The sequence below is a fragment of the Asterias amurensis genome, chromosome 8 (assembly GCF_032118995.1).
Source record: "Asterias amurensis chromosome 8, ASM3211899v1".
Classification (NCBI taxonomy): Eukaryota; Metazoa; Echinodermata; class Asteroidea; order Forcipulatida; family Asteriidae; genus Asterias; species Asterias amurensis.
The window spans coordinates 5,521,580-5,548,884 of NC_092655.1; the positions used below are offsets into that span (position 1 = coordinate 5,521,580).

Genomic DNA, 27,305 nt, shown 5'->3' on the forward strand with positions numbered 1-27,305 from the left:
GCTTCAACAAACGGCATTCCTTCATATCAAGTCGCGCTTATGTTACAGATGCTCAGTGTGATGCACAAACAGATGCACAATGCAAAACAAACACACAGATTCAAAAGATGTGATCTCCACAAAAGCTCAAAGGAAAAGTACATCATTGTGTTGGGGGGGGGGGGGGCGCGGGTTGGAAGTGTAAATTAAATGTCCATGCTCTAGGACACACACAATCCAAAAGTTGGTACTCTCTTTGCGCTCACAATAATATGAAAGATTACCATGCCCTGTCAGGTGTTTTTCTGCAGAATTACGTCTGGTTTTGTTTCATGTGTCGCAACTGAAATCGGCAAAAAAGTGATTTAAACAGAAGTTACAGACCGAGTATTTTCTGGAGGATTGGTACTGGTATGAACTTTGCAGTCAGGGAGCTTTCAGATTGAAACTTCCTTTTAATAACAAATAATGTACTTCATCTTTAAGTAGTGTAGGACGAGTATTTTGCATGCAACCTTTTACAATCTGTTTCCGTTAATCTTCCCAGTATAATAAACCTTTATCATTGTGCGCCCATCTTGATTTTTCTCTAATTCACATACATGTATTATGCAACCAAATAGAGGCTGGAAGGAGAAATAGTCTGGTTCCTTTTTGTAAAATGACTATCAGAATTGAATTCATTACTACTATTTGACACAAGAAACATGACCAGATGGTCGCAGCATGATAAAGGTCTATATCCAAGGTTCCTGACACTAACAATCAATCAAATGAGTTCACTGTCCAGCGGACAACAACGTGTGACAAAACGGTCTTTACGCTTAACTCTCGTCAGACGGACTAAACCTTATACAATCGTTGAGGGTGCTTTACTGTAATATTCATCATCGAAAATGTACATGAAAGTAAAGTATTCTGACATCATCTACATGTCGGGTTCCGACATCTGTATCGTGGGAAAAGCGCCCTCAATGTTCTATCGGGATCTACCAACAGTACATCTAACAAGACTAAAGCAGTGACATGGCGACATACATCTAAATAAGCCCCGAAAAAGTTTTAAAAAGGACAAATTTCACATCACTCAATGTCATTTACAGTCCCCCCAAAAATTTCAATATTTGCTCAAGATTTTGATATGCAACACATTTAATGGATTTGAGAAGTTACTTTAATGTTTAAAATGTCTTAAAATGAAACGGGAAACTGCAGAGATTCGACAGATACTCTATGACTAAAAACACAAAGGTGAAAGGTCAACGGCTGACCTTCCTGTAAATGTAGCAAGGTAAAATGATTGAGTTATTCTACCAAACAAATCTTTGCAGTTTCCCTTCAATATTTTTACGGAAATCTCTTTACTGAACATACCATAAGTGTTTAAACATAGCATCAACCTACAGGCATCATTTTAAAGTTAAAAAGTTTCTACAAATCAAAAACATATAATCCCAATTCATTAGAGACATGATTACTCTTGAGTTTTTGTTCCCCTTGATCCGAGTGTATTTTGTGATCCAATAATAAATTGACCCCAGACACAAAAACATACTGAAACCAACTTTGTCCAATCGAAGCAGGGCAAGGATTTGCACAGACGTTAAGCAGAAAATAATGCTAGACACCATTTGGCATGGGAACCAGTGAAAAGTACACATCAAACCATGTCATTCTGGCTGGTGACCCGTTTATGCTAAGCAACTGTTTTCTATGGTAAGCACATTTGTCTGCTTAGCATCTTTGCAACGTTAGCCAAGGATTCATGTATTTAACATCTTCATTTTCAATCAACGTGTCATGGCATCACTAACAAAAAAATCATAGAGTTTTCCGACCTATGTATATTTGCACAACAAATTGAGCGTACGACGGGCCTGTTCATCAATGTCGTTCTCTTACTTGTTTTCGACTACAATGTTACATCCATATGCAAGCAAGGCAATGGCATGTTAATTTAATTCATTTTCTTTACCGACATAACAAACAAACAAAAGAAAAATTGATATTATAAACTGAATATTTTAATACAAAGTACTGCACTATATTTCAAACCAGTAACTGGTCTGACCTAAAATTAATGTATTATCTTGTTTAACCATTTTGTTACAGTATTGTCTTAGACAAATAGTACTTTCAAAATGTAAATTACCTGAAAAATAAAGAAGGGAAAACAAAATAAAAAACTAGGGGAAACTAGAGACACTGTTGATGTTAACAAAAAAAAAAACAAGCTGCGCTTAGTCATAGTATGATACATGCTTAGCAAACCATCCTAAACGATAACTGCTGATGACTATACCACATCAGTTGGATCAGAATATTCCAGTAGATAAAAAAGAAAAGAAGCGTCGTCAAAATGTTCCATAAACAATTTGAAGCAAGAATTGCAAGTTCTAATTTGTAAAATGTTATTGTTTATCCAATCCGTTAACTGTCAGTGGTTTCAGATGCAAAAAGTTGAAATAGCCTTACATTTCGGCTGTTGTATTAATTTTTTTTTTAACACTTTCAAAAAATGTACTACAGACATTTTAGTTTACAGGCCCAGTACTTTGTTCTTATGAGGGGCAAGGCACTTTTCCTTGGTTCCAGATAAGGGTATCGCTATAGGGCAATGCAAGTGTGATGGGGCACCAAGGCAAGGCCCAGGGAATATGCCCAAGGGAGTTATTTGCCTCTGCAGTAATGGATGGGTGTTGCCCAACGTTGTCCGACACTATACAACATCAAAGGCTCAATTGTGATGGCAGTCAAACCATTTCAAACCATACTGTTGCATCTACATCAAGTTTTTGTCATTAACTCATTTTGAAATTATGGCCGACATATGAGATATTCCTTGCGGTAGCCATTTTGTTTCCCATGGCTCACCGCATTAACATCTACTGCCTGTTATTCAACAGAATAACTACAAAGTCACAGTGCTGAGGAATGTCAAACTCTGTTTAATGAGTAGCCCTAGAAACATCATGCAAATAAAACCCAAATTGTAAGTAGTATGTTTGGGCAAAAGAATGTTTGACTTTCGGAGTCACATTTTCCCATTGTGGTGTTGCTGTGTTTCTTCATCCCCATATATGGGAAATGATACTATTTTATTCACAAATTTGCAGCTTCATTCTACAAAATATTCAATTGCAAATTTAACATAAAAAATAACATGGAAAAACAAAAACCCTACTTATTTATTAAATACATCAGGTTTAATTTTTTTTTTTCTCGCTGTTTTCTTCTTTCAATCATTTTATTTAATATGATTCTTGTACAATTGTCAACTACAGATATTCCAAGTACTATTATTTGCAATACATATCACTATTCATGCAGTGTTTATACCGACTCGTAAGTTTTACACTCAAGTTATAAATTACACGTGAACAGGATCCATCGACAAGAATACTTGTGCTACTACACTACAGTTACACATATACAGGAAAATGTGTTGTACTTAGGGGGCGCATTTATAAAATGTTTAAATGTAGAAATGTATGACGGCGTAGTTCTACTTCACTGTTGAATAAAGCTGGACTATCTACGGTTTTTATATCTACATCACTCAAGTACACTGCGAGTGCAAAAAGATCAGAATCATACCAACAATTTTTGACTCCCAAAATCCCTCCATTCCCCGCTTTGTTCAATTAGTGTCAGAATTTCTTTTTGAATTCATCTTTGCCAGCGACGTTCATCTCGTTCAGAGATAATTCTCTTGATCTTAGATGCCAGGAACGGACAAGGGTTACAAATTTCTCCTCCTCCCCCCTTCTACTATGCCACGCCTTCCGTTCATTTCTGTCACATGCTGAACACATGGCCATGACATGACGACTCACATGCTGTGGGCATGGACACCACGCCGATGGTCACATGCTCATCACATGATCATGACATGCCAGTCACAAGCCTGTGCACCAACTTTCAAAGTGAAGAATTTGTCACTCGGCCAACGGCCGCACCACTCGTTTGGTAATTAAAAAAAACTCCTGTAATATTTTACAAATCGCAAAAAAAAACACAGAAAGAACCCCCTCCTCCGATCAAGGTCAACAAACTTACCTCTGTCATTTTCCGCCGCTGCAGGCTTTCTAGATTTTCCTCTTAGTTTTATATTCATTACATTTAAGAATTGTCCCACGTTTTTTGCACTACACACATCTATGCAACAGCGAATAATTAAAATGTACACATTAAATTCTACACATATTACCACCGACAAACATTTTTTAAGGATCTTCATATTTTCATCAATGAGCAGTAGACATTTTACATTTACAATCTTTAGAATGTCACATGGCACATTTAAAACAGTTATCAATACTTAAGATTAAGTTTAAATCTACAATATTTGGGGGGGTGTGCTCTAAAAAAAAAAATCTTTACGTAGTTGTGCATTTCAATTTCCCCTAGCGACGGGTTTCTTGCATTTTTCAGTTTTCCTTTTTTTTTAAAGATAATGCAGCAACATCAACCCATTGGGTTGGTTTGTATATTTCCGACAATCTATCCAAAGTATGAGTTAGTGTATACTTGGCAACTATTTTATCTTGTCTTTTTTCTTGCAGTTATCTGGAATCAAATTTACAGGCAATGTGACCGGAATACAAGGGTTTTTACTACAAGATGTCAAAAACCCAATGGTTAGAAACATCCAACCCCACGATTAAAAATCGACCACATATATTATTAACAACACAACTTCCATAAGACACGGGCTTCAAGAATCCCCCATTGTCAACACTTATTTATTTAAGAGGACGCTAATGACATTCACGCCACCGATAGTTTTAAAAACGACGTAAGCTGCCTCTCTCAACGTCATCTTAGTGTACATGAATACACTGTTAAACAGTATTACATATTTAATTATGATTGAGCGCAAACTAGACTGATTTAACTACTGAATGAGCACTGCTTAAAACATCCAACTTCCCCACCCCCCAGCAAATCACAAACATGCCGAGTGAGCGTGCATTGCCCAAATGGCAGACTTATCCAGGGTTGAAAACACATCCCTCTTAATTTCACCCCAAAAAAAAAGCGTTCACAAGAGAAATAAAAAACTGAAGCAGAGGAGAGCAATGCATTACAAACTTTTTTTAATCAAGTATAAAAAAAGGGAGAGAGAAGGAAAAAAAAAATCATTATCGGTAAACTAACTGCTTCAAACCGGTGCGACCGCAGCCATTTTGGATAAAATTGTACTATTACATACTGTCAACGACCGGTTGGAACAGGTTCTAACCGGTTCCATCTACCCTTTTTGGACAAGATAATGAGGCCACATCAGAGGTTGAGCAGCTGTTCAACGACCCTCAACAAAAGCTGGAATTGTTTTGAGCTTGAGCAAGGTGTTTAACTGTCTGCCTTCTCCTTCTTTTTCTTGAGGAATGAAGGGGTTCTGAACTTCTTCTTTTGCTTGTCCTTGCTCTTCTTAGAGGGAGAGGTGGCGTCTTTAGTCGGCGACGCCTCTGCGCTGCTGGCGCTCCTCAGCGCTGCGTCTTGGGGTGAAGCTGCCCTCTCGTCGTCGTCCTCGCCTTCCTCTACCTCTGCCTCGTCACCATTCAGTGTCGTCTCTTTGGTTGTGAACTTGGTTGTTACAACTCGGGTAGTTTTGATTTCAGATCCATCTTCTACAAGATGAAGGGAAACAACAGAAGAATCACGGATGGTTATCGTTTGGTTTTTAAGATATAGATTTAAGGTTACCAGGCAAGCTACTATGTCACATGTACAATCTGGGATTTCACTGGTATCATGTTTCAACCCTGTACGCTTTGTTTTTTGAAAGGGCAAGGGCACCAAGGCGTTTTCTCCTTGACAAAGGGTACCTAATGAGGAAATTGTAAATTTCAACTGGAGCATTTCAAGGACACCGTTGCCTCCATGAAGTATCAGGCCTGATGCTTTAATTCTAAGCAAGACATTTTTAACCAGCATTCTCTGCTGAAGCAGCTCTATGGAATTAAAACCAGCTTGGGTTACAGCTTTGGCTGTAATCAAGCCATAGCCACTGCGACAGCCATCAATTCCTAATATATGGATAAGTGCACATTATAAAGTGCACGTTATAAAATGCTCAACTCATATGGCACTTCAGCAAAAAGATTTACAATTGTTAAATATTGTGAAAAAAAGGTATTGCTTAGGCAACTAAAAACAGTATGCTTGTGTACAGAGTAGTGTCTTCAGTTCTCCAAATATATAAGATGCTAAATCTGCATCGGGGATAAAGAATATTAATTTTGGTTTTTACCCATACACCGATGTGTGTTAGCACTGTATACCCAGTACTTTCCCCCCCAAGTCCTGTGAAAAAATATCACAGGCATGTTTCTCGAGTGGGATTCGAACCCACGACCCTTGCAATTCTAGAGCAGTGTCTTACCAACTAGACTACCGAGGTTGCCCGGTAGCTAGAGGCAATTCGAATACTATGTTTTGGCAGCGAGTACCGCATCGATATACAAGATGTTAAATTAACATAAGATGTTGTAATGTTCCAGATAGAATTGGGTAGTTTATTCTCGAGGACATGACCAATGTGTGAAACAGCTGGTTACCATAACAAACTGTTATGGACCTCGGAAGAACTAGGACGAGCAGGGAGCCAGATCGAAGCGAGTAGTTAACAAGTTTTATATTTAGTCCTTGATGAAGCTGTGCTAGGTCATGACGTAATTTGTATACTGAAGTCAAGATCCTATGAACAAGTCATGATATTGTGACCAACCAATAACTGGTACTCACCACCCTTGGTTATGATAACCTCTCTCTTAGTTGTGGTTGACTCCTCCGTTACATCGGGACCATTCATCTGTGAGTCTGGTGCTTGCACAATCAGCTCGATTTCTTTCACATCTGGAACAGTGAATACATAGTGGGAGAGATTGGGTTTAAGACTACTTCCACACAATATCTCTTTGATTTCGACATTTGGCTGGTACCCTCCAACTGCCAAGTGAGACTGTTCAGATCTACTCAATTGTTAACAATCTCAATAACAGTGATGCCTAGAAGTTGCAAACCTTCATGCCTTATTTTTGTAACAATTAATTTCTGGTAATAAAATCATGGTTTTGTATGAAGTATACTTCATTAACATGGGAGGTAATTAGCAGACTCAAAGTCGCATTTCAACAAATTTGTTTCTGTTCAAGATGTCACACAGTGAAGTAAATGTACCATTATTCAATTGAAAAACACTAGACTGTCAGAGTTGCAAGGTCATAAGTTTACTGGCATGACAAAAAGCCACTTGCCTGGACTCGTTTTTTTTTTTTCCAGGACAGATGAGGCCACTTACCATATGGGCGCATGCCAAGTGGCGTCATCTGTCCTGGCGGGGAAACAGACCCGAAAGTAGGTAAAACACTCCCATTTATGGTAAGTGGCCTCAACAGTCCTGGGGGAAAAATTGCGCTGCCTGGACAGACGACCAGACTTGGTCTAACTACATACGTTGTGAGGGGGGATAAAAAGTCACAAAGACTTACCTTGGCCGGTCTTCTCGGCAATCTCTTTCTTGTACTGCAAGATGTCCTCCTCTGACATGTTCTCAAATGGATTGGGTGCGTAGGCTGTGTACAACAGAGCGTCCTTCTGATGGCTTCGCTCGATGATGCCCTTGGAGGCAGCGGTGATCTGATCTCCTCCACCACCCTAGTATGACAAAACGACCACAAAGCACCAAAGTATTAAAACACAGTAACAATGTACGCAATAATATGTCAGAACTTCTAAATCTCATTTGAGATTATTTGGGGTTGAACATAGAAAAATTTACTAGAGTGGAACTCGTACCAGAAACCTACGAATTAACATGCCCATGCTCTACCAACTGAGCTACCTAGCCCTTTGTTGGCGGCCTCCCTATCATTTGAGAGTATTGACCAGTAATGATTGATGACTTCATAGGGGCCTTGGTGTCCAGTCCCACTACCAGGAATAGATGCTCTTTAATCACTGACTCTATCTTATGTTATTAGATTCATTCACCCGTTACTTTCTTGTATTATAATACGAACTTGGCTTGTCCCCTTCAGTGCACCTGATGAGTGGTTGTTGCTAAGAAAGCTGAAAATGACCATTATGTGAACAAGAAACATGGGATGGAGTAAAGCGCGGTTCATACTTCCTGAGAATGCGAATGCAATACAAGTTTTAGGCATAGCCCTGGTTTATTGCGAATTGAGCTAGGAGTTGAGCTAATTTCAACTCTTTTGAATTATTTGTTGCAAATGTGCGCAGTCAAGTTTTGAATCACATACGCGGGAAGTATGAACAGGAAGTATGAACAGGGCTTAAGAGTGGGTGAAGGGGGGTTTTAAGCATGGTGGATGGTGCAATATATTTTTATTTTTATAGCGAAGATGTCAGGCATGTGATTTTCCATTTTGTTTTCCTGATTTCAGAATTTCTCTTAATCTCTTTGAACTGTAAAATATCCTTTGAAATGGTCAAGCAGTCAACACAGACAGGAAGGGAGATATATTCCATATTGTGTCCAGAACCTGTGTTGTCATTCATTTCTGATGATGCACAGGGTCTGTAAACCTTCTGAATTGCAATAATTTATGAGGCTCTGGGTCTGACAACAGGCTTTAAGTAAACCCCAGAAGTTGTTATTCAGGAGATGTTAAATTTGTCAAATCTCATCGCTGACATATACAACATTTAAAGCATTGTTAAAACTTGCACCAAACATTTTAACAAAACCTTATAAAAGAAACATTAAAGATGCTTCAAGCTACGCCCAAACATTCATCAAAAACAAACAACCAATAACCAAACTTGTTGATGATTTGTATAAAAGAAATACTGCATGGACAAATATTTCTGCATGGAGTCTCAAAATTAAATTATTGATTGCACAATTCTTTGAAAAGGAAAACATGTTAGCTTGCAAGAGCAATCAAAAACAGACAGCTTGTTAATCAAAACTGTCCAAAGCAGGCGCATGTTCAACCAAGTATTCTATTTTGCAAAACATCATCACTGTGCATCAACAATTTTTCTTGTTGTTCTTGCTGGATTTTGAAGCAAATGAACTTTCCAATAATTATTTTCTTGTACTTCAGTCTTTGCCAAGTGCATGTATACTGGTCAACTACATTAGTCAACACTAAAGGGCCACATCTGCGAATTGCTGATGGCATCCGGGCGCACATGCACTGCTTAAAAATGCAGGAAACATTTGCTTACAAATTTCCTGCTTAATCGCAGAAATGAACAGGATACCAGTTTAAACATGTGTATGGTACTTTGGCTGGTACATGTAGTATTTTACTGGTAAGCATTATTTTGCTTAGTTGATTTTGTTTTGTGCTTTTGAAGCATCTTTAAGAAGTTAGTACCAATTTTGTTGATCGACTTTACAAAATAGAGATTCACTTCACAAAGCTTTCTGTATTAAAAAACTGTCCAAATATTGCATGACAAACAACAAGAGTGCCTCACAAAATGGGTTAGTATTAGCAAAACGTGGAATCAAAACAACAAACATTCATATTCCTCTTCCCCCTCTCTCCCCAAATAAAAGTAAAAATACGGTTAATAACGCCTATCCTAAAGGACATGCCCAGCCATACTTACGTCTATTTCTTTAAGTCGCGTTCGCATTAAATTAATAGTTAACCGAGACCATAGCTAACATTCCAATGATAAAATATTACCCGTGTCTGCACTTGGATAATTTGACGCTAGTAAACTAACCGAGACAGTGGTAAAACAAACCGACTGACTAAACATAAACACATGAGGGCGCTACGCCAGTAATCTTTAACCGGATGTGACAGAATACATGACCTAGCTTGTAGTGGTTGAAAAGATAGGAAGCAAAGCAATTAACGCAAGCAAAGGAACCAATTTCTGACTTCAATATACTGCCGAGACAACAACAGAGTGTGAACATCACACATGCATGTCGTAGTTTATTTCCGTGTGTCATGTGATCATGGCTCTGCAGAGAACCGCACGTGGTGTTTTACAGGCTGGTTTTTACCAGGACGTTGCGACCGCACTGGACTTTTTGGCTTGATTAAACTGAATGAGGTTAATTACCTGAGTAGAAGATGACTGGAACCCATTGGATTCGGTCAAGTTACCTTGTTGAATTTTTCATGGGCTGTTCGCGCTGGACTTATATTGGTAAAGATACCCATTTGCTCGGTTAGTTTACCCCAAAAAAATCCAAGGCAGACATGGCTTATGTATACCATTTTAGATTAGAAAGGTGAGAAAAGTGCATCAACCATTTTTCAGGCAAACCCAATAGGTGACTTTCTGGGTCGATATGTGGCAGCAGACTTACCAGGTGCAGCCATTGTTCTCAGAACTATGCGCATGTTCAGAACTACGTTTACCTGTAAATCCGCAGCCACCTACATTGGAAAGTCTCCCATTCACAAAAGTGCTTTATTAACCATGGTGCTATGAAAGTATTTCTTTCTAAGGATCTCGGATAGTTTAAAAAACTTGGGTTTTGAAACATCATTATCTGACAAAGTATATTCAGAAACCAAACACCAAAACCTTTCAGCATGAATCTGGCCATGCAGCTACAAGTGAATATTCAGACATGCCCGTGGCTTTGAGCAAATTTCACAACCAGATCTGATAGACGGAACCAATCTCAAAACTACACTAAAAAGTACTGTGCAACAAGTACTGTGCAAAACTAGCATCTGCGTGTGAATATGTGATGAAGACAAAAGCAAAACAGAAGAAAAAGCAGAGCAAGTATTGAATGCAACTGAGCGGGAAAACGGTTGACACCGGAAAAGAACAGTGCGGTTCGGAACAAACAAAAAAGGTGTTCCAAGCAGATTTGATGATGCAGGCTTGGGTCAAAGGTCAAGATACCTTGGGTGACTCTTGAAGACACTCCTTTGAGTTAGACAATGGGGCATCCCTAGCAAGCTAAGAGAAAGAGCAAAATATAGACGGATGTCTCTAAAAGCTAATATGTTGTCTACGGATGTGAAGAATGGAAAATGCATGGGGTGATGCTGAAGCTTAATACTAAATCATGTGCCTCTACTCATTCAGTAAGGGCGGGGTGGGGGCTCCCCAAGACAAACTTGTCAAAACTGGGGGCCTTCTGGACCCAAATTGTGGGAAGTTTGGTCAATGCAAGCTGAATTGAAACAGAGTCCTTGAAATGTTTACAGCTTTTTGTCTATCTTTGGTTTTAAAAGCACTACAATGCCATCTAGGGAATGCTAAATGATTTTATCTTGATTATTTTGTTTGCGCATCAGTCACAATTTGCACATGTATGTTTGTTGAGTGCATTCTGCTTAGCTCCCTTTTCACTGCTTTTTAACCCGACTGCTTCTGTTACACTAGTTCACATATACAGGTGTAAACATTTGGCCATTAAACATTCTTTGTAAAAAAAGGGTAATGATTTTTTACATGATAATTAAAATACATGTTAAACCGTCATTGATGTTAGTATAACACAAATTATGCCATAAACCAATTGGGCCACAATGTACCAGTTTCCAAAATGTTTAAACCTGAAATTCTGAGCCTTAACCTTGATTTTGCCTCATGCATGTGTTGTCGCTACCCACAAAATGAATCCCCATGAACCTTCCACATCATGAAACATGTAGTCTCATACGTAATATGGTGTCTTTTTTTTTGTCTTTTTTTTTAATATAAATGTAAGTGCAAGTTATGGAATGCATTTGAAGTCTGTGGACGATACAAATCGTGGATTGAAAAACTAAGATGACTGGAGGCATAAAATGTATCTTGCAGAATGCCATGCAAAGCACACCCAACCAAATCTTTATACCTCGATAAAAAACACATGCAAAACCAAGAAACCAAGATGCGAAAGAAAAGCTATCGTCTGTAGGGTTTTAAGAAAAATCCATGCACTTGGTATCAACCCCAACCACCACCCCTTAAAAGGAAAACTGTCTTGGCACCATAAAACAAGGACCAAACAATTTCAACCCTTGTACAATTGGGCCCAACAGTAAGGTCCAATGTGTCTCTATAGGGACATTGGTAAAAACAATTGACAAACATGGTTATTTTGACCAAATTATTCTGCCCAAACACCCAGTGTTAAAAAACACCCACCTGAACAAAGTAAAGTAAAAGAAAAAACACCAAGTGCATTTGTGGTATGCTGTTTGTCTGTTTGTTCTTATTCCTGTTTTTTGTTGTCTGTCCATCAGGCATCTCACCCTAAGCCTTCGGCTTCTAGATGATGCCTCCACACACACAAAATTCTGACTTGAAAAAGTTTTTTATTGTTTGTTTTTTTTTTTACTTTTATACTTTACTTCTTGGCTATGTACTGTTTCGAAATAATCATGAAGTATGGAAATAAATGCAACTTTAAATTGAATTGCTGAAAAAAAACTTAACATGAATGGATTTGTGGTGCAGTTTGGGTGATATTTGCGTGACAACCAACACACATAGACAATCCAATCTACCACCACTCCATAAATGTAAAATAAAAAGCTGCCTCCTACGTTTTCATGAGGCATGGATACACTACTTTGATAGTGAGTGATACGGAATGGGTGAAGAGGTGCATGTAATATCAACCCACCTGTTGTTTGCGACTGTCACCATACTGTACGCCAGACAACACTTCAGAGATGGGGCCAGCTGTCACTTTGTCGTCGAACCGATCTGCCTTGATCTAAATAGGACCAGGGAGAAGTACATTTTTAAGTTTCCTCATGACAAGCGCTTTGTTTCCGGTGAGGTTAAGCCAATGCAGGAAGAACAATTCGTTATTGTAACACACAATCCGAGTAATGTTTCTGACAGTAACAGTTCTCAAATTCAAATGTTGGGGAGTAAAGAGTGGAATATTTTGTCCATAACCACATTACTTCAAAGTGAAATGATTCCCAAGATGCTTTACTATCAAACGTTGCTGTATTTCTAACTAAGTAAGTTTTTATTGACATTAGTTTTAGAAGTGGGTACCAAATATATACCTTCCCTTAAACCATTTAGACCCTAAAGATACAAACATACATTGAAATCCCAAAATCCATTTTCTTCAGGAAAAAAATGACAAAAGGAAGAATTCATGCAAAAGCTAGAAGACTGGCATGTACAATCCTGGCCAAAATGCTTCCCTTGTGACAATAAATATTCTCTCCCCCGTCCCCCCGGTGAATTTCGGTGGAAGCGCAGACGGCACAACGAGAAACAACAAGGGGCATAGGGGCCGTGGTGCAGGGGGGGGGGGGGGGGAGGGGGGCAGGATTGTAGTCCCTGTTTTGTACTCACGTCTTTCTGTCTCTTCTTCAGCTCCTTGGGATCATCAGAAAGCTTTGAGAACGAGTGAGAATCAACTCGGATTGCATCTCCAGAAGTCTGCTTCTCGCTGTCCGATACCCACTAAAAACCACAAGAAAATACATTAATTTCTTCAGTAATTAAGATTGCCAATTGGTAAGGAGTTTCTCAACAGTATGAACCATAAGAACACATATGTAGGATATGAAACTTTGCATTGTGGAAGTATAACCAGTACAACTTAAGCAGGGTTCATACTTCCTACAAATGTGAATGCCACACGAATGTTGACGTTGCAAATTCGCAACGAAAAATTCGCAGCGATTCAACTTTGCTCAACTCACTTGCGAATATCGCTGCGAAAGGAGGGTTGTGACGTCGAATTCACGTCAAAAATAGAGAGGTTTGCATCATCAGAGTAATTTTGGATGCGCATTTTAGGCGATGCTGTGTTTACACGGTAAACCTATTGCCCACAAAAATAATGAGCATGGCACAGCCACTGCATGTGCGTGCAAGGGGTCTATAACATGGACTTTTAGGAAAACCAGACTCGCAATCAAGACTCCTCACCACTGTCTTCTTCTTGGGAGTTTCATCTCCTTCCTTCAGTTCCTCCTGCGTCTCCACCTTGGTGTACGTGTTGGGCGTGTTCAGCCACTTAGTCTTCTCTCCAGCCTGTTTGCGGTTCATCAGCTTCATCGGGGACTGGTACTTGCTGCCGTCTTTGTCGTCATCATAGAAGTAAGTGACTGAAGAGGAGGCTGCTGGGTGGGCTACCTCGCTGCGTGGCTTGGGGTCGGAGCGGATCAGAGGCTGATGGTACACGTAGCCTGTTCGGTGACCCTGGGGGGAAATGGTTTTAAACAAAATGTCAAAATTGGTGATAAGCCTGGAATCTACCATGGTCACGGAGGCCATGGTGTCTGCTAACCTGGTCTTAGTATTGGTGGCCCTCCAAAAGATTCCCATAGACTTAAGATTTTTCAATGGAAGTGCCTTTTTCAAAACAAATTGGAAGTTTGTGGTCCCTTTTAAACGTCAGTTTTTATTTTGATCAGTCGTGGGAATATATAGTCTCTTTCAAGCTTAAATAGTTTAAGTTAAACTTCATTTCTTACTGACATGGAAAATGTTTGGCAATCTTAGAAATGTTCAGAGCTGATTTAAAGTGGATGATAAATCACAAACAATGGAATTTGCCAACAAAATCGACAACCCTTTTGTTGATGGAATGTTTCTCGTCTTAGTCTTCATTATTTTTGATCACACCTTTTGTTTTGAACATTGCCTACTGTGCTTGTGTTTGTGTGACTGTTAAGCCAAAGAAGATAGGTAATCATATTAATGATTATTATAGGTTTGTCTGCCCATACCATGTTGTCTAGTTGTCTCATCATGGCTTCAAACTCCAGCTCTCCGATCTTCCATTTCCTCTCTCTTGGCGCCTTCTCCCCCTCCACATGCTCCTGATTGATCGGCACACTAGCTCCTTGCAAGGCGACTCTACGCGTCTCCTCCTTCACGCTGTCAGGCAGCAAGATGAGATTGTCCAAGCCGACAGACATGCTCCTGACCTATTGGAGAACAGAAATAATAATTGGTTAAAAAGCGGAAAACTGAAAGCAGGAAACAGATGGCTTGGTTACTGTGGCACAAGACCAATCTCAAATAAGGACACATGTAATGAAGGCAAGGATAGAGAAAACATACTTCTCTCCTAAGGTGTGTAATGTATAGGAAGGCTTAAGGGAACAGTATTTTGTATTGACAGCGAGTGTAATATGATGGCCAACACGGAGTACAATGGAAGACATGACAAGTTGGCCTCCAACATATCAAGTGGTGAATGCAGAGTACACAGTCGACCCTCCTACTATCTGACCATTCAAAATCATTGACCAGTGCTGGAGGACTTGAAAATGTGCATTTTTTGTTCCTGGACCCGGACTCGGAGTACCATGACCTACATGTAAACTTGAACTCTGCCCTGGGACCAGGCGTGACCCAATTGGAGACCAGTGCCCAATTACATGACTCTGCTTACTGCAAGCAAAGAATCGCCTTTTTCAGAAGCAAGAGCTTCCACGCTTACATCAAGCGTGTTTCACAAGCACGGAATTTTGTTTGTGCATACTAGGCATTCTTTGCTTACACAGCTAGCGCAGAAAGTCAGCGCTTGCACAAAAAGCGAAGAATAGTGATCGTAAGCATAGAATTCTGCGGTAAGCAGAGCCATGATATTGGAACCAGCTTGAGGTCCTGCCACAAACATACAGCCAGCTACATTGACCTGAAATGGCCATGGAACACAAAAGGGAGGAAAGCTGGAGAGGCTGGAGAAAATCAACTCACAGCTCTATTCACAAATGCCCCTTAGCCGAGAATTAAACCCCAGCCACAGAGGTGAGAGGCAAGTGCTTTATGCATGCCGTCAACTTACTTGAGAAGTGCACGCAGTGACGACCTGAGCTGTCCAGTAGTAGGCCTCTTCCACAGTCTCCCCGCAGCAGGCAACACCATGGTTACGCAGAAACAGTATTTTGTTGTTAGGTCCGAGGGCACGGATGATCTCATCCTTCTGCTGCTCGCCGATGATGATGCCGCTGTAGTCGTAGTACGAGACATCCCCGCAGATCAACGCCTCCTGGCTCAGGGGTAATAGGCCACATTTCATTGAGGACACCTGAAGAGAAGAATTTAAAAATAGACATTCAGAACTCACTTTTAAACTTTGTCTCACAGCCCCTTACACTACCAGGCCTGAGACTTCATGGAGGCAACTCCCTTGGAGAATGCAGCACCGGCTGTCAAATGGTTGCTCTAAGTGCTTAACACTCACACTACCCCAGCAGGTACCAATTCACTCCTGGATGATGAGAACATTCAGTTTGTTAAAGTGTCCTGCCCAAGAACAACAAGACCGGGATTCAAACCTCAAGTCTCTGGCAATGTTTTAATGAGGCACTGCTCCGGCAGTCCAATGGAACTTTCCGATAGTCCAGCGTAACAGTCCATGAACACGTAACAGTCCATGAGCATGTGCTGAGATACTAATCAGACTCAAGTAAAAGGTTCCTACCAGTCTGTCCCTCTATAAAAACATGCCTCAAACGGTTCCTCGCACTGCAACCGTTGTGTTGCTTCCCCAAACCTCTATACTCTCATAACTATAAGCACATCTTGAAGCTTGAGGGGCACGGCAATTTTCCTCTGGTAAGGGAGGGGCACTGCTATGAGGAAAATGTAAGTTGAAATGGAACTTTGCAAAGGGCACCACTGAAAAAGCCCAGGGCACCACAACAATTGTTGTGGGTGCTGTGGATTATTTCGAGGCCTGAAATTCTGTTTATTTTTTCTGCTGGTTTGTAAATCTACAATCTTTCGACAAATTGAATGTTACAGCAAAAGCACAGGGCACCACAGCAATTGTTTGGGCGATGTGGGTTTATTTAAGACCGGTATCAAGCTTCACTCACCGCAACCACATCAGGATTGTGAATATGCACTATGCACTTGGCGTCTGGTCTGCAGTGGTGGATTGCCGAGTGCAGTGTTAGGCCAGCCACGTTGGGGCTGTAGGTCGTGGTGCCGGGGTCAACCACCTGTCCGAGCATGTCCACTTTCACCAGGGAGGAGGCTGTGATTTCATGGTACATCAGGCCGAAGGGGTTGATCAGAAAATTGTCTGTTTCATGGAGACGCGTAGCTGGTGAAAGGAAACAAGAAATAAAAAAGTAAACCACAAGGGAAACTGACTATGTACATTTTTAAATGATTTGGGATTTAACAAGGTAAAAGTTACTGGAACCGGATTTGAACCATTGACCTCTGGATTTTCATGCAGTGGGCTCCCTATTCGGTCATCATTTTGTTCGGAGGTGCCATATAGAAGTATTTTTTATTTTAAGAAATAATACGTCAAGAACAAGACCAAATTTTGGGAAAGTTAGGAGAATACAGTGCCAACACACAACGGTATATGGGTAAAACAAAAATTAATATTCTTTATCCCTTCTGTGACATTCAGGCATGTAGACTTTCAGGCTACACATTTAATCACAGTTTCTCCAGCTGAAAAATCACCCATTGAACCGTTTAGATGATAAAAACTGTGCTCTCATATAATGATTCTAGTCTCTTCTCATTTTGATTTCTCGTCTTGTAAATAATATCCCTTTCCATTAAAGAATCTGAGCTACAAGTCCAGCGATCTTGTGGAACCCCAACCCCCCCCCCCCCCATTTAAACCCCGATGATCGTACATGGATATTGTCAGATTGATCTGAGCATAGATCACACCACGCTGTGAATGTCTAGGCCAGGTTGACTTCTGCCCTCTGAATCATGCATACATACATAATAACAACAAAGATACATGATACCCGTACACTTTGCTCACTGTCATGCCCTGTTATTGTCAAGCGTATACATGTAGCCTTAGACCTTGTCACTGTGCAATACTAGTAGTTCAAGCATTGCGCCAGTGATATCACAACCCAACATTAATATTGGAGTCTGATATAGTCGTGCAAATCTACCATATGGTGCTCAAGGCACTTGCACAAAGAGAAACATTTTTAAACCAGGTTTTTGAAGTTTTGTATTACAAGACCAATTTATGTACATAGCACCTTATAAGGGTTTACAAAGTGCAGTGGGCAGCTTCTGCCAAGAACAGGCAAACCCCCTTCTCTTCTAGTCCTAGCGATTAATGTTAACTGGGTTATTTATGTGCATAACAGAGCACATGAGACCAACAGCATTACATCCCATCTGAAGGACGAAGCAAAGTGTCTTGCTTTTATGCACACAAAGTCTCACGACTGGGACTTGAACCCAATCTCTGCTGATCTGAAACACCAGAGTTTGATTGAGTCCTGTGTGCTTGTTTCCACTGCTGCCCAGTTTTTTCTCAAACACATAAATATTTTAAATATTTACTAAATGTATATTTTAGTGTTTCAAGTTAAAACATCTTCATATAATCTTTAACATTTGCATCTCAGTTTTGATTTGGCTTCAAGTGAAATGCTTTTTCCTAAACCAGCAATAAAAAATGTGCATCTTCCGCAAACAAATTTTACCATTTAAAGGAACACGTTGCCTTGGATTGGTCTTTGAAAAGCGTTTGTAACCATTTGTTATAGAATGCATGATTAGAAAGATGATCTCCTTTAAATAATGAAGACCTGCATTATGCACAATGATTACTGCTGCCAACCGTGTTAGTTCGCAAAGTCAAAGGAAACCCACGCAATTCGGGGCAAATGTGTGTGGATCATTGTATTCTACTTTTAAAACATCTTTCTAGCCATTTGCATTTTAAAACAAACGGTTACAAATGCCTTTCAAAGACCAACTTGACCGATCCAAGGCAACGTGTTCCTTTAAGGTTGTTTTTTTAATTTGAAAGTATCAAGTCTGAAAGACAGACACAGAGAGGAGAGTGAAAAAGATAAAATAGGAAAAATAAAGAAGTTTTGCACAGTTAGATCACCTTTAAATAATATTTTGTAGGATGTCATGAAAGAATGAATGGGACAGCCCAGGCCCATGCTGTCTAAGGCCTTAGGTATAACATAACCCCCCGTGTAGTCCGCTAGCTAGGAGCAAACATCCATGTTCATATGGTTCGACTGCACGCTTCCTTGTCGCTGGTTCCTCCAGCAGCTTGCATTTAATATAATTTATCTGATCGCTGCGAAGGTTTAGAAATACCCTGTTGTTGGGATGGGACATGACAAGAGATTATGATTGGCTCGGTATTTGAGATAATTTGGTGCTGAAGGGTTTCACTTCTACATGTATGTGTAAATATGTGTACATTTATCTAGACACCATTTTTGTCATATTCACTAGTGCATCACCAACTGTGTTATGGAATTCTCTTTGCATAAAAAGGGGCCTGACTTGTTTGCACTTTACGCATCGGGTTGGTTTTATAGCCGTGTCTGAATTAGTGGCTTATGTTGTGGCTTGGTCAAGGCATCATCATTTTTAAACATTGGCTGTGGCTGTCCCTTAGCAACACCTTTTGGCAACAGTTCTTCTTCGAACGAGGAGAAAACAAATTGGCTGACCTCTTTACATATTAGTAGGCAAGCATAAATACACATTTTGCCAGTCAGTTTGATGTATCTATTTTCTCAATTCAAAAATAATGTAATCAAAATGAAAGTAGCCTGTTCTCATTTTAATATAAAACAGAATCAGCAGTCACGATTGCTTGGTGCACTCTAGGAACTAGACCACGCCTGACTGATTTGACGATCCCCCTTTAAATAATGAAGAGCTGCATTATGCACAATGATTACTGCTGGCATCCTAATGGGGTTGCAGGCTCTCTGCAGATCCAGCATATTTAGAATGCACACAGTTGATCATTAAGGGTGTGACTTGATGACTATACGGTATGCAAGGATATCGTAGTGACAGAAAAAATAATCATCTTTTTATATGCAGGGCCCAATTTTATTGAGCTGGTCAACAAATATTGTTCTTCAGAACCATTGTTATAAGAGCAATATCAATTACTACCTTAAGCTCCCCCCCCCCCCCCGAGTTATTCTCACATTAATAATTGGTCTTCTTGTAGCCCCTTACTAAGTGTAGCTTTTTGGATTGTTTTATGCAAACTTGCATAAACAAAATTTATGACATGCTATTTTACTTGAGTGTAATATAAATTAAACCAAACCAACCAGTCAATGAATTAGATATTGGCAATCCAGCACTAGTTCGGTTGGTCAGGTTTTTTTCTCCAAGTGGATGATGTTTGGCGCTTATTCTGGAGGAGCCCCTGCCTGGGCGTCAAGTCTCTGAGCCCCACGAGCTCAGAGGTGTGACTCAGCAAGGCGAGATTGTTCTACATCGCCATGCTGGGAAATCCAATTTGAGCAGACTTCACCTGCTGCAGAGAGATCATTGTGGGCTAGGGGGATAGACAGAACCCAACAACAAAACATTGACGATTGAAGGTGGGAAAAAAATAATACCAGGATTGTTGAATGAGTTGGGTGTGAGGAAAGAGGTGTGTCTAAATTGAGCTTACTTGGCTGTGGCTTCCGCATTAAAAAAGCAATCTGAAGTTATGGCAGACATATGACAGCATAGCCACCAATTGTCTAGCCATAGCCAGAATGAGAGCTGTCAAATTGGTCACTGCATGAAATTGGTATCAGCTAGCTGCAAAGGAAAGCAGGTTTCTGAGCCATGAAAACCAATTTTGTCTCAGCTTTGTTGAAAAATAAATCTTGTTTTCCATTCAATTTGTAAACAGCAAATTTTTCTTAATCTTTGAGAAAATTTGAAGACAGGTCTTGAAGACATGTCTTGTTTGGTAAAAATTATTGTGGAGTAGACAAGAAAAATAATATGAGAAAATTGTCATATTATTTTCCTTGTCTACTCCACAATAATAAAAAATCAAACCAAAACAATTAATAAAAATCATGGTATTTTTGCCTAATAAGCGGCAAATTTAATTGCCACATTGTTTTTTTGTTTTGTTCCAAATGTAAATTTCCTCTGGGGGACTCTAGGTGCAACATACAGGCGTTGTTAATTTTGTGTTGTTACAGAACATTGTTTATGTAATCTTTCAACAGCTGCATATTTTTCCTTAGTGAAGCAAAAAACTGGGTCAAACATTTTCTAAATAAATGTGATTTCCCACGTTTGGTAACAGTGTATCATGCACCAACTACACAATCAATTCTCCACCGTGGTCCAACAGACAGGATTAAAATGCTACTTGTCACAAATCAATGCAACACGTAGATGGCGGTGCACGGTAGCCTAGGCAGTGCATCTTCCCAGGCACGCATACATGTACAGCAGACCTGCAATTAAGGCATGACGTCTGTGCACTGGAAGACACATAATGGTGCTGGATCCCACTGGCTCGTGTAATATAACAACCGAGAATGTTTACCAGATGTGAGAAAAACACATTTGAGATATCCACATCATTAGTTGGCCTCGGTTGACGGTGACTAAAGGCAGAGTGTAACTTTAGTTTTGTTAACCATTCAATTGTTTTTTGGACTATATAAGTGTGCATGTAGGTACAATAAAACTAACATGTGACATGTGAAAATTTCATCTCAATAGGTGGTCACGTTTTTGAGAAATTCAAAGCTTAAAGGCAGTGGACACTATTGGTAATTTCTCAAAATAATTACCAGCATAAAACCTCACTTGGTAACGTGCAATGGGGAGAGGTTGATAGTATAAAACATTATGAAGTGACATAGTTTTTGAAAAAGAAGTAATTTTCCACAAATTTGATTTCGAGACCTCAAGTTTAGAATTTGAGGTCTCGAAATCAAGCATCTGAAAGCACACAACTTCGTGTGACAAGGGTGTTTTTTGTCTCATTCATATCTCGCAACTTCGACGACCAATTGAGCTCAAAATTTTCACAGATGGGTTATTTTATGCATATTGTTTAGATACACTAAGTGAGGAGACTGGTCTTTGACAATTACCAATAGTGTCCGCTGTCTTTAAATACATGTCCACGCAGGGAGAATAATACACAAGAAAAATACACAATCGGAGAAGCGTTACTGCCAGTAATGCTCCTCAGATTCAAATTTGGGGTCATAAAAAATTATACCCTTTTACATACAGTATCAACAATACTTCAAAGTGAATTGTTTCTCAAAAGCTGTTGTACAATGGAGGCTTCTAACCTAGTAAGGTTTTGATTTCCACTAATTTTAAGAGTGATAACCAAATGACTATCTTCCCTTTACGGGATCTTTTAATCACCATAGAGTGGAAGGTTTCTCGCCATATAAAATTAATGTTGTGTGAACCTCCGCCATGTAAAACATGTCGTGACACTATGTTAGCCATTCAGCCATTATTACATTGCAGACAATTACTTTGCGCAAAGAGAAAAAAGACATAATGTGGATGGGCGATCATTCTTTCCATTGATGTGCTTCTTGCGTTTATAATTCAGGATGATAGGATATCTTTAAAAACTTGACAAATTACTCCAGAAAAAAATATTTCTTGAGAAAGTTTAGCTTGCTTTAATAATGACCTGACTTTGAGACCAGACAAATTTTATAATAATAACGTCCAATTGTGCACGAGTGAAAAATTTTCAGAAAGTTTATCACAAAGTCTGCTGCCCCCAAGGTTTGAGTCTTGCACGCTTTTCTTTTACTGATTAAATATTAGCGTTTACACGAGCCATACCATCAGCAGTGCAATAGTAACACCTTTCTTATCAAAGCTCTGTTGATTTAGGCGGGGTACTCCGGATGGTCCCTTATCTGTATGCTCTTGGTGCGACCGTCAAAATTATGGCAATGGTGGTCGAGGTCGAGGGGGGGGGGGGGTTCAGTCACGTATTCTGCGTTGTTCATGACCCTCTTGAATCGGGGGTGTGTTTTGATATTGTCATATCGCATCAAAGCTTTCAGGATTTATAATCGAGCCAATATGTAAATACTGGCGTCTGACCTTGTGCACCCAGATTGCTTGATTGACCTTTGACCGAGCAGCTACTAACATGTGCTCAAGCGCTGACAAAAGAAATGACTGACTCATGTCATTTTGTGTCCATTCGAGTTTGAATTAACTGAACCCAAACCGAGGCTGAGAGGGTAAAACAAAAAATAGTATGATGCCTATATCGGTATAATGAAAATCAGCAGTCATTACTGCTGGTGAATGCTGGGAACTTGACACTGGCATTGATAGCACTGGTAATGACAGCCCCCCAGGACACACTTTGATAGAGGCTGCTTAAACACAAAAAGTAGCTTAGCACAGCAAAAACTATGCTTACCAGAATAAGGTTACCAGCCAAAATACCATGTCACATGTACAATCTCTGACTGGTAGGCCTATCCTGCTGATATTTGCTTAAAACAGAAGTTTTGTAAGCGACAATTTCTACTTTCTACGGCAGGAAATATTGCATACAAGTTTTTTCAGCTAAGCAAAAATGAGCAGGGTATCAATCACAGATTGTACATGGTATTTTGGTTACCATACTATTCTAGTAAGCATAATTTTGCACCACTTAGCTACTTTTGTGTGCTTAATCAGCTCTATGAAATTTGGGCACTGGTCGTACTTGTTGTGTACATCCACGAACGTGAAACACAACACCAGATGTCCGTCAAAGTATCACACACGAGTTCCATAAGTGATAAATTGCAGTTTCAACCACTTGAGAAATATAATGATTGAACATATTCTCTGGTAAGTTAATGAGTTTTCAAATAACTGGTGGTCCTTACTCCTGATGTCGTGTCGAGATCTTTCCCCGAATCACTGCAACACTCACTATCTCTACTGATCTATGACGATCTATGACTATGTGCATTACATATTCAGGCAGTGTCCGTGCCCCAATTAACATAATTGGATTTTCCCAGACAGCCCGAGTCGAATTAATTTTTGCATTGATCACACTGCTCCTTTTTAAGTGACATTGAACACGATCTTGGACTGCTCAATGCCATTAAAAGAAATGCTACTGTACAGCACTGGTTTCCATTAAAAACAGTAATAAAAAAACAAACGTTTATTATAGATTATTATAGATTATAGATTGGTTTTTGTTAATGTGATGCTTGCATGATTATCAATCAAGATATAATAAAACCCCTTATGAAATTTATTTGCTAAACAAAAGACGAAGTGGGGCACCAGTTGCAACAATGTCAACTTAACAGAGCTGGTACCAATTTCTGTTTAGCATGAATTTTGATGCTTAGCAAGTGTTCATGCCTTTCTGCCTTTATGAAATTGGGCCAATATAACCATTTTTAGTGTTGCATGTCAAACTGCAGCTGGACATTCTACTTCATGCACACACAGCATCCCATTGTAAGCCAGAGTAATCTTGAAGGAGCAATGCCTAATGGACGTAGGGTACTTCAAGGGACTCTGAAGTGGTCTAGGCTGTGGAAACATGCCATGTAATGCCATGTAATCCCACAGACTCCTGGCTGAAATTATGCAGTGACAGCTGGTCAAGGGAATGGACCCTTATTAAGCTGACACCATTTTATGATCGTCTCAACAGTCATTGCTCACCACAAGCGTTCATTTGTTATGGTCAAAGATCATTTCTCTTACGCTTCTCCGTTTGTAGGACCCTATATCATCATGTTGTCTTGTATTGTCTTTACTGCATAAACCGCCCCCACCGGGCTAATGTGCAGACCCTCATGCATGCATGCTCCTACTCAAACTACTATGTTGGGCAATATCTAACAACTTTAAGTCCACTGTTGTTCATGTGCATCCCATCTCTTCCATAAAAAAAGGTACACGTAGCTGAATCGCAAATCGGGCCCCATTTCACAGAGCTGCATTATGCTTACCAGAATAAGTTTACCAGGCAAAATAGTATGTCACAAACAATATATGACTGGTATCCTGCTTGCTTTTGCTCAGCATACATTTTTAAGCACTCTTTTTTGCTTAAGCGGCTCTATGAAATCGGGCTAGGGATAAAGAGCAAAGTGGATGTTGGAATTCTTCAAAGTAGTTCCTTTTACTTAGGATTTTAAACTTTGCATGGTTAAATAAAGGAGGTTTGCAGTACCACCATCCAAATGTAACCACCAGGTCTTTTCAGAACCAACACTACTCAAAAGAGGTATTCACATCGTGTTACCGCAAATCTAGAGCCCTCTTAGTTCCTAACAAGTTCTTCTTACCGAGATATGGTTGTAGATATGTTGGGTCCAGCCCTGTATGTCGATGAGACGGTACAGCGAGGCCAGCTTGCATCGCAGTATCTTCTCCCCTTTGCTGTAGTTGACAGAGTCCACACCGCGGATGTCGGCAACAGGTATTAAACATGTTCCTACAAAAACAGAATGGTAAGTTTTGTCATAAAAAGAGTGGGCTTCGCAGCATTTGGCGCGGTCATTACCTTAGTGCCCCTTGCCCTATTTTCCTCATAGAACTGCCTTCCCTTTAAACAGTGCTATGCTTGTTTTTATTATTGCTTACCAACTACTAAACCCATTTAGCATAAAGCCCGGTTCAAACTTGCTGCGAATGTGAGTGCGATATGAATTTTGACATTGGCAATGAATACTAGTTGAGCTGCGTTCAACTCCTGAACAACAGCCATGTGACGTCAAACATCCGATCTCATTCGCTAGAAGTAATGTATGAACTGGGCTTAAGATTGCTGTTTATGAGAGTACATTGATAAGTTTGCAGTGTTCTCCAAAAGAAAATGAAGTTTCTTTACAGAGACGTCTTCTTAAGACTTGAGAGAGATTTAGGTCTAACCTTGTCCTCGGCCACCGCCACCGCCTCCACCTCCAGTTGAGGACTGGTTGAATCTTGACTGCGGGAGTACTAGGTCGGCAATCTGCTGCAGAGCAATAAGGCTGGCTGGGTGAGGCCCGCTCTGAAAACAAAAACAAAAACCAAGACAAATACGTTAATTCCATTTCCTCAAATCTTTCAAATCTAAACGGAAAAATCCTGAAGAATGGGTAAGTGTCTTATACCCCATCACCTGGGCCCAATTGTTAAGAGCTACTTAAGCATTGCTTAACAATTTTTTGCTTAGCAGAAATGGGCAGGATAACAGTCACATATTATACATGTGACATGGGATCTCGGCTGGTAACCATATTCTGTTAAGCATAGCTTTCTTCTGCTTAGCTATTTTTTGTGCCTAAGCAGCGCTATGAAACGGGCCCTGTATCTCCTGATTGCTCTGGATGTTTTTTTTTTTTGAGAAGACCACTACTAAAACCGAACCCTGGGGAAGTGATTAGGCTTTAGGCAAAAGATTAAAAAAACACAATCAAATTGTGCTTACCAGAATAATGTTACCAGCCAAACTGTTATGTCACATGTACACGATGTGACTGGTATTCTGCCAATTTTTGCTTAATTGCGAAATACTTAGCAATACTAAGCTCTACGAAACTGAGCCCTGGTCACAACCCCCCCCCCCTGATAACGTGCAGTGTGCTTGGATTCACTCTCTACACAAGGTACAGTTCCCTGACGAAGTACACACTGCAACTCAACACCCGAGGTGAATATGTGGGTAGTTCATCAACGCGACAAACTCGATACCCTAGATGTACTCGCACCACAGATCATTGGCCGTCAAATATGACACAAGCGGGAGACCAGGCACTTCCTACATGTACGTGTTCACAAGACGAGAAACTTTTTTTTTTTTTATCTCTTTCAGCATGAGTGTCTCATAGCCGGGATACTAGGCAGTGTTTCCGCAGTTGAAACAATTATAGTGACAGGATTGAGCATAGAATAACAAATATATTGTCTGCTTGAGTGAACGAAGCAGAGATCAAATCATTGAGTATATAGAATATTGATGTGGGCATATTTACAGTAGTAAATAGACATTTACTACAATAGTTGAAGACATTTATTTTAACTACTGGTTCGCAGGCTGGAGGTCGGTGTTTTTAGCATCGGGCCAGTAAATTTATAACTAGACTAGTCCAACTGTCTTGTGCTGTCATTACACACTGTGAAATACATTTATACAATAAAAAAATATAAAAACTGTCAGCTTTACAAATCTGATAAACATCTTTTAATCCTGTTGAGTATAAAAATAAATATACAAATGCGATTAACTTGAGTGTTTGTTCAAATCATGATTCATGTAAAATAAAATAAAAGCTGGTCCATAAACAATTTTTAGCTACATACAAGGTTCCCAAAATGTTTTGAGCCCTGTCATAGTGTCATCACACAGAGAATGTTCTCACGCAGCATTTTCTGCATAGTTCAGGTATGAGGGGATGGGATGACACATATTAGCACCCTGCCTTCGGGGAACAGCGACCCTAATGCATATGTTGTCGTGTCCAACCACGAGAACTCATGAATGTTATAAAGATCAACATGATACATCCTCTCCCTAGATTGACCTTGAATGAATCGCCATACAAGGGGAAGTTCATGTTTGAGTCATTACTTGACAAATTGAACCAATTAAATACAAGTGCATTTACAGCAGTTAAATCCTGATCCCATGTTTAAAGGTAGGGCAA

The 27,305-nt window shown here is 39.9% G+C and overlaps 1 protein-coding gene across 1 annotated transcript in view; it reads right to left on the reverse strand.

The window, feature by feature from the left end:
* Positions 1-1,826: 1,826 nt before the first annotated feature.
* Positions 1,827-27,305, reverse strand: part of LOC139940304 (alpha-adducin-like) — a 62,045-nt gene continuing 36,566 nt past the window's right edge. The window contains exons 3-14 of the mRNA XM_071936498.1: positions 25,549-25,669; positions 24,950-25,111; positions 16,743-16,972; positions 15,707-15,949; positions 14,640-14,840; positions 13,837-14,109; positions 13,255-13,365; positions 12,560-12,652; positions 10,843-10,899; positions 7,476-7,641; positions 6,730-6,840; positions 1,827-5,612 (exon numbers count right to left, since the gene is read on the reverse strand). Of these exons, the coding sequence (XP_071792599.1) occupies positions 5,335-5,612; positions 6,730-6,840; positions 7,476-7,641; positions 10,843-10,899; positions 12,560-12,652; positions 13,255-13,365; positions 13,837-14,109; positions 14,640-14,840; positions 15,707-15,949; positions 16,743-16,972; positions 24,950-25,111; positions 25,549-25,669 (2,046 nt within the window). The 3' untranslated portion in view covers positions 1,827-5,334. The remainder of the gene's footprint in view (positions 5,613-6,729; positions 6,841-7,475; positions 7,642-10,842; positions 10,900-12,559; positions 12,653-13,254; positions 13,366-13,836; positions 14,110-14,639; positions 14,841-15,706; positions 15,950-16,742; positions 16,973-24,949; positions 25,112-25,548; positions 25,670-27,305) is intronic.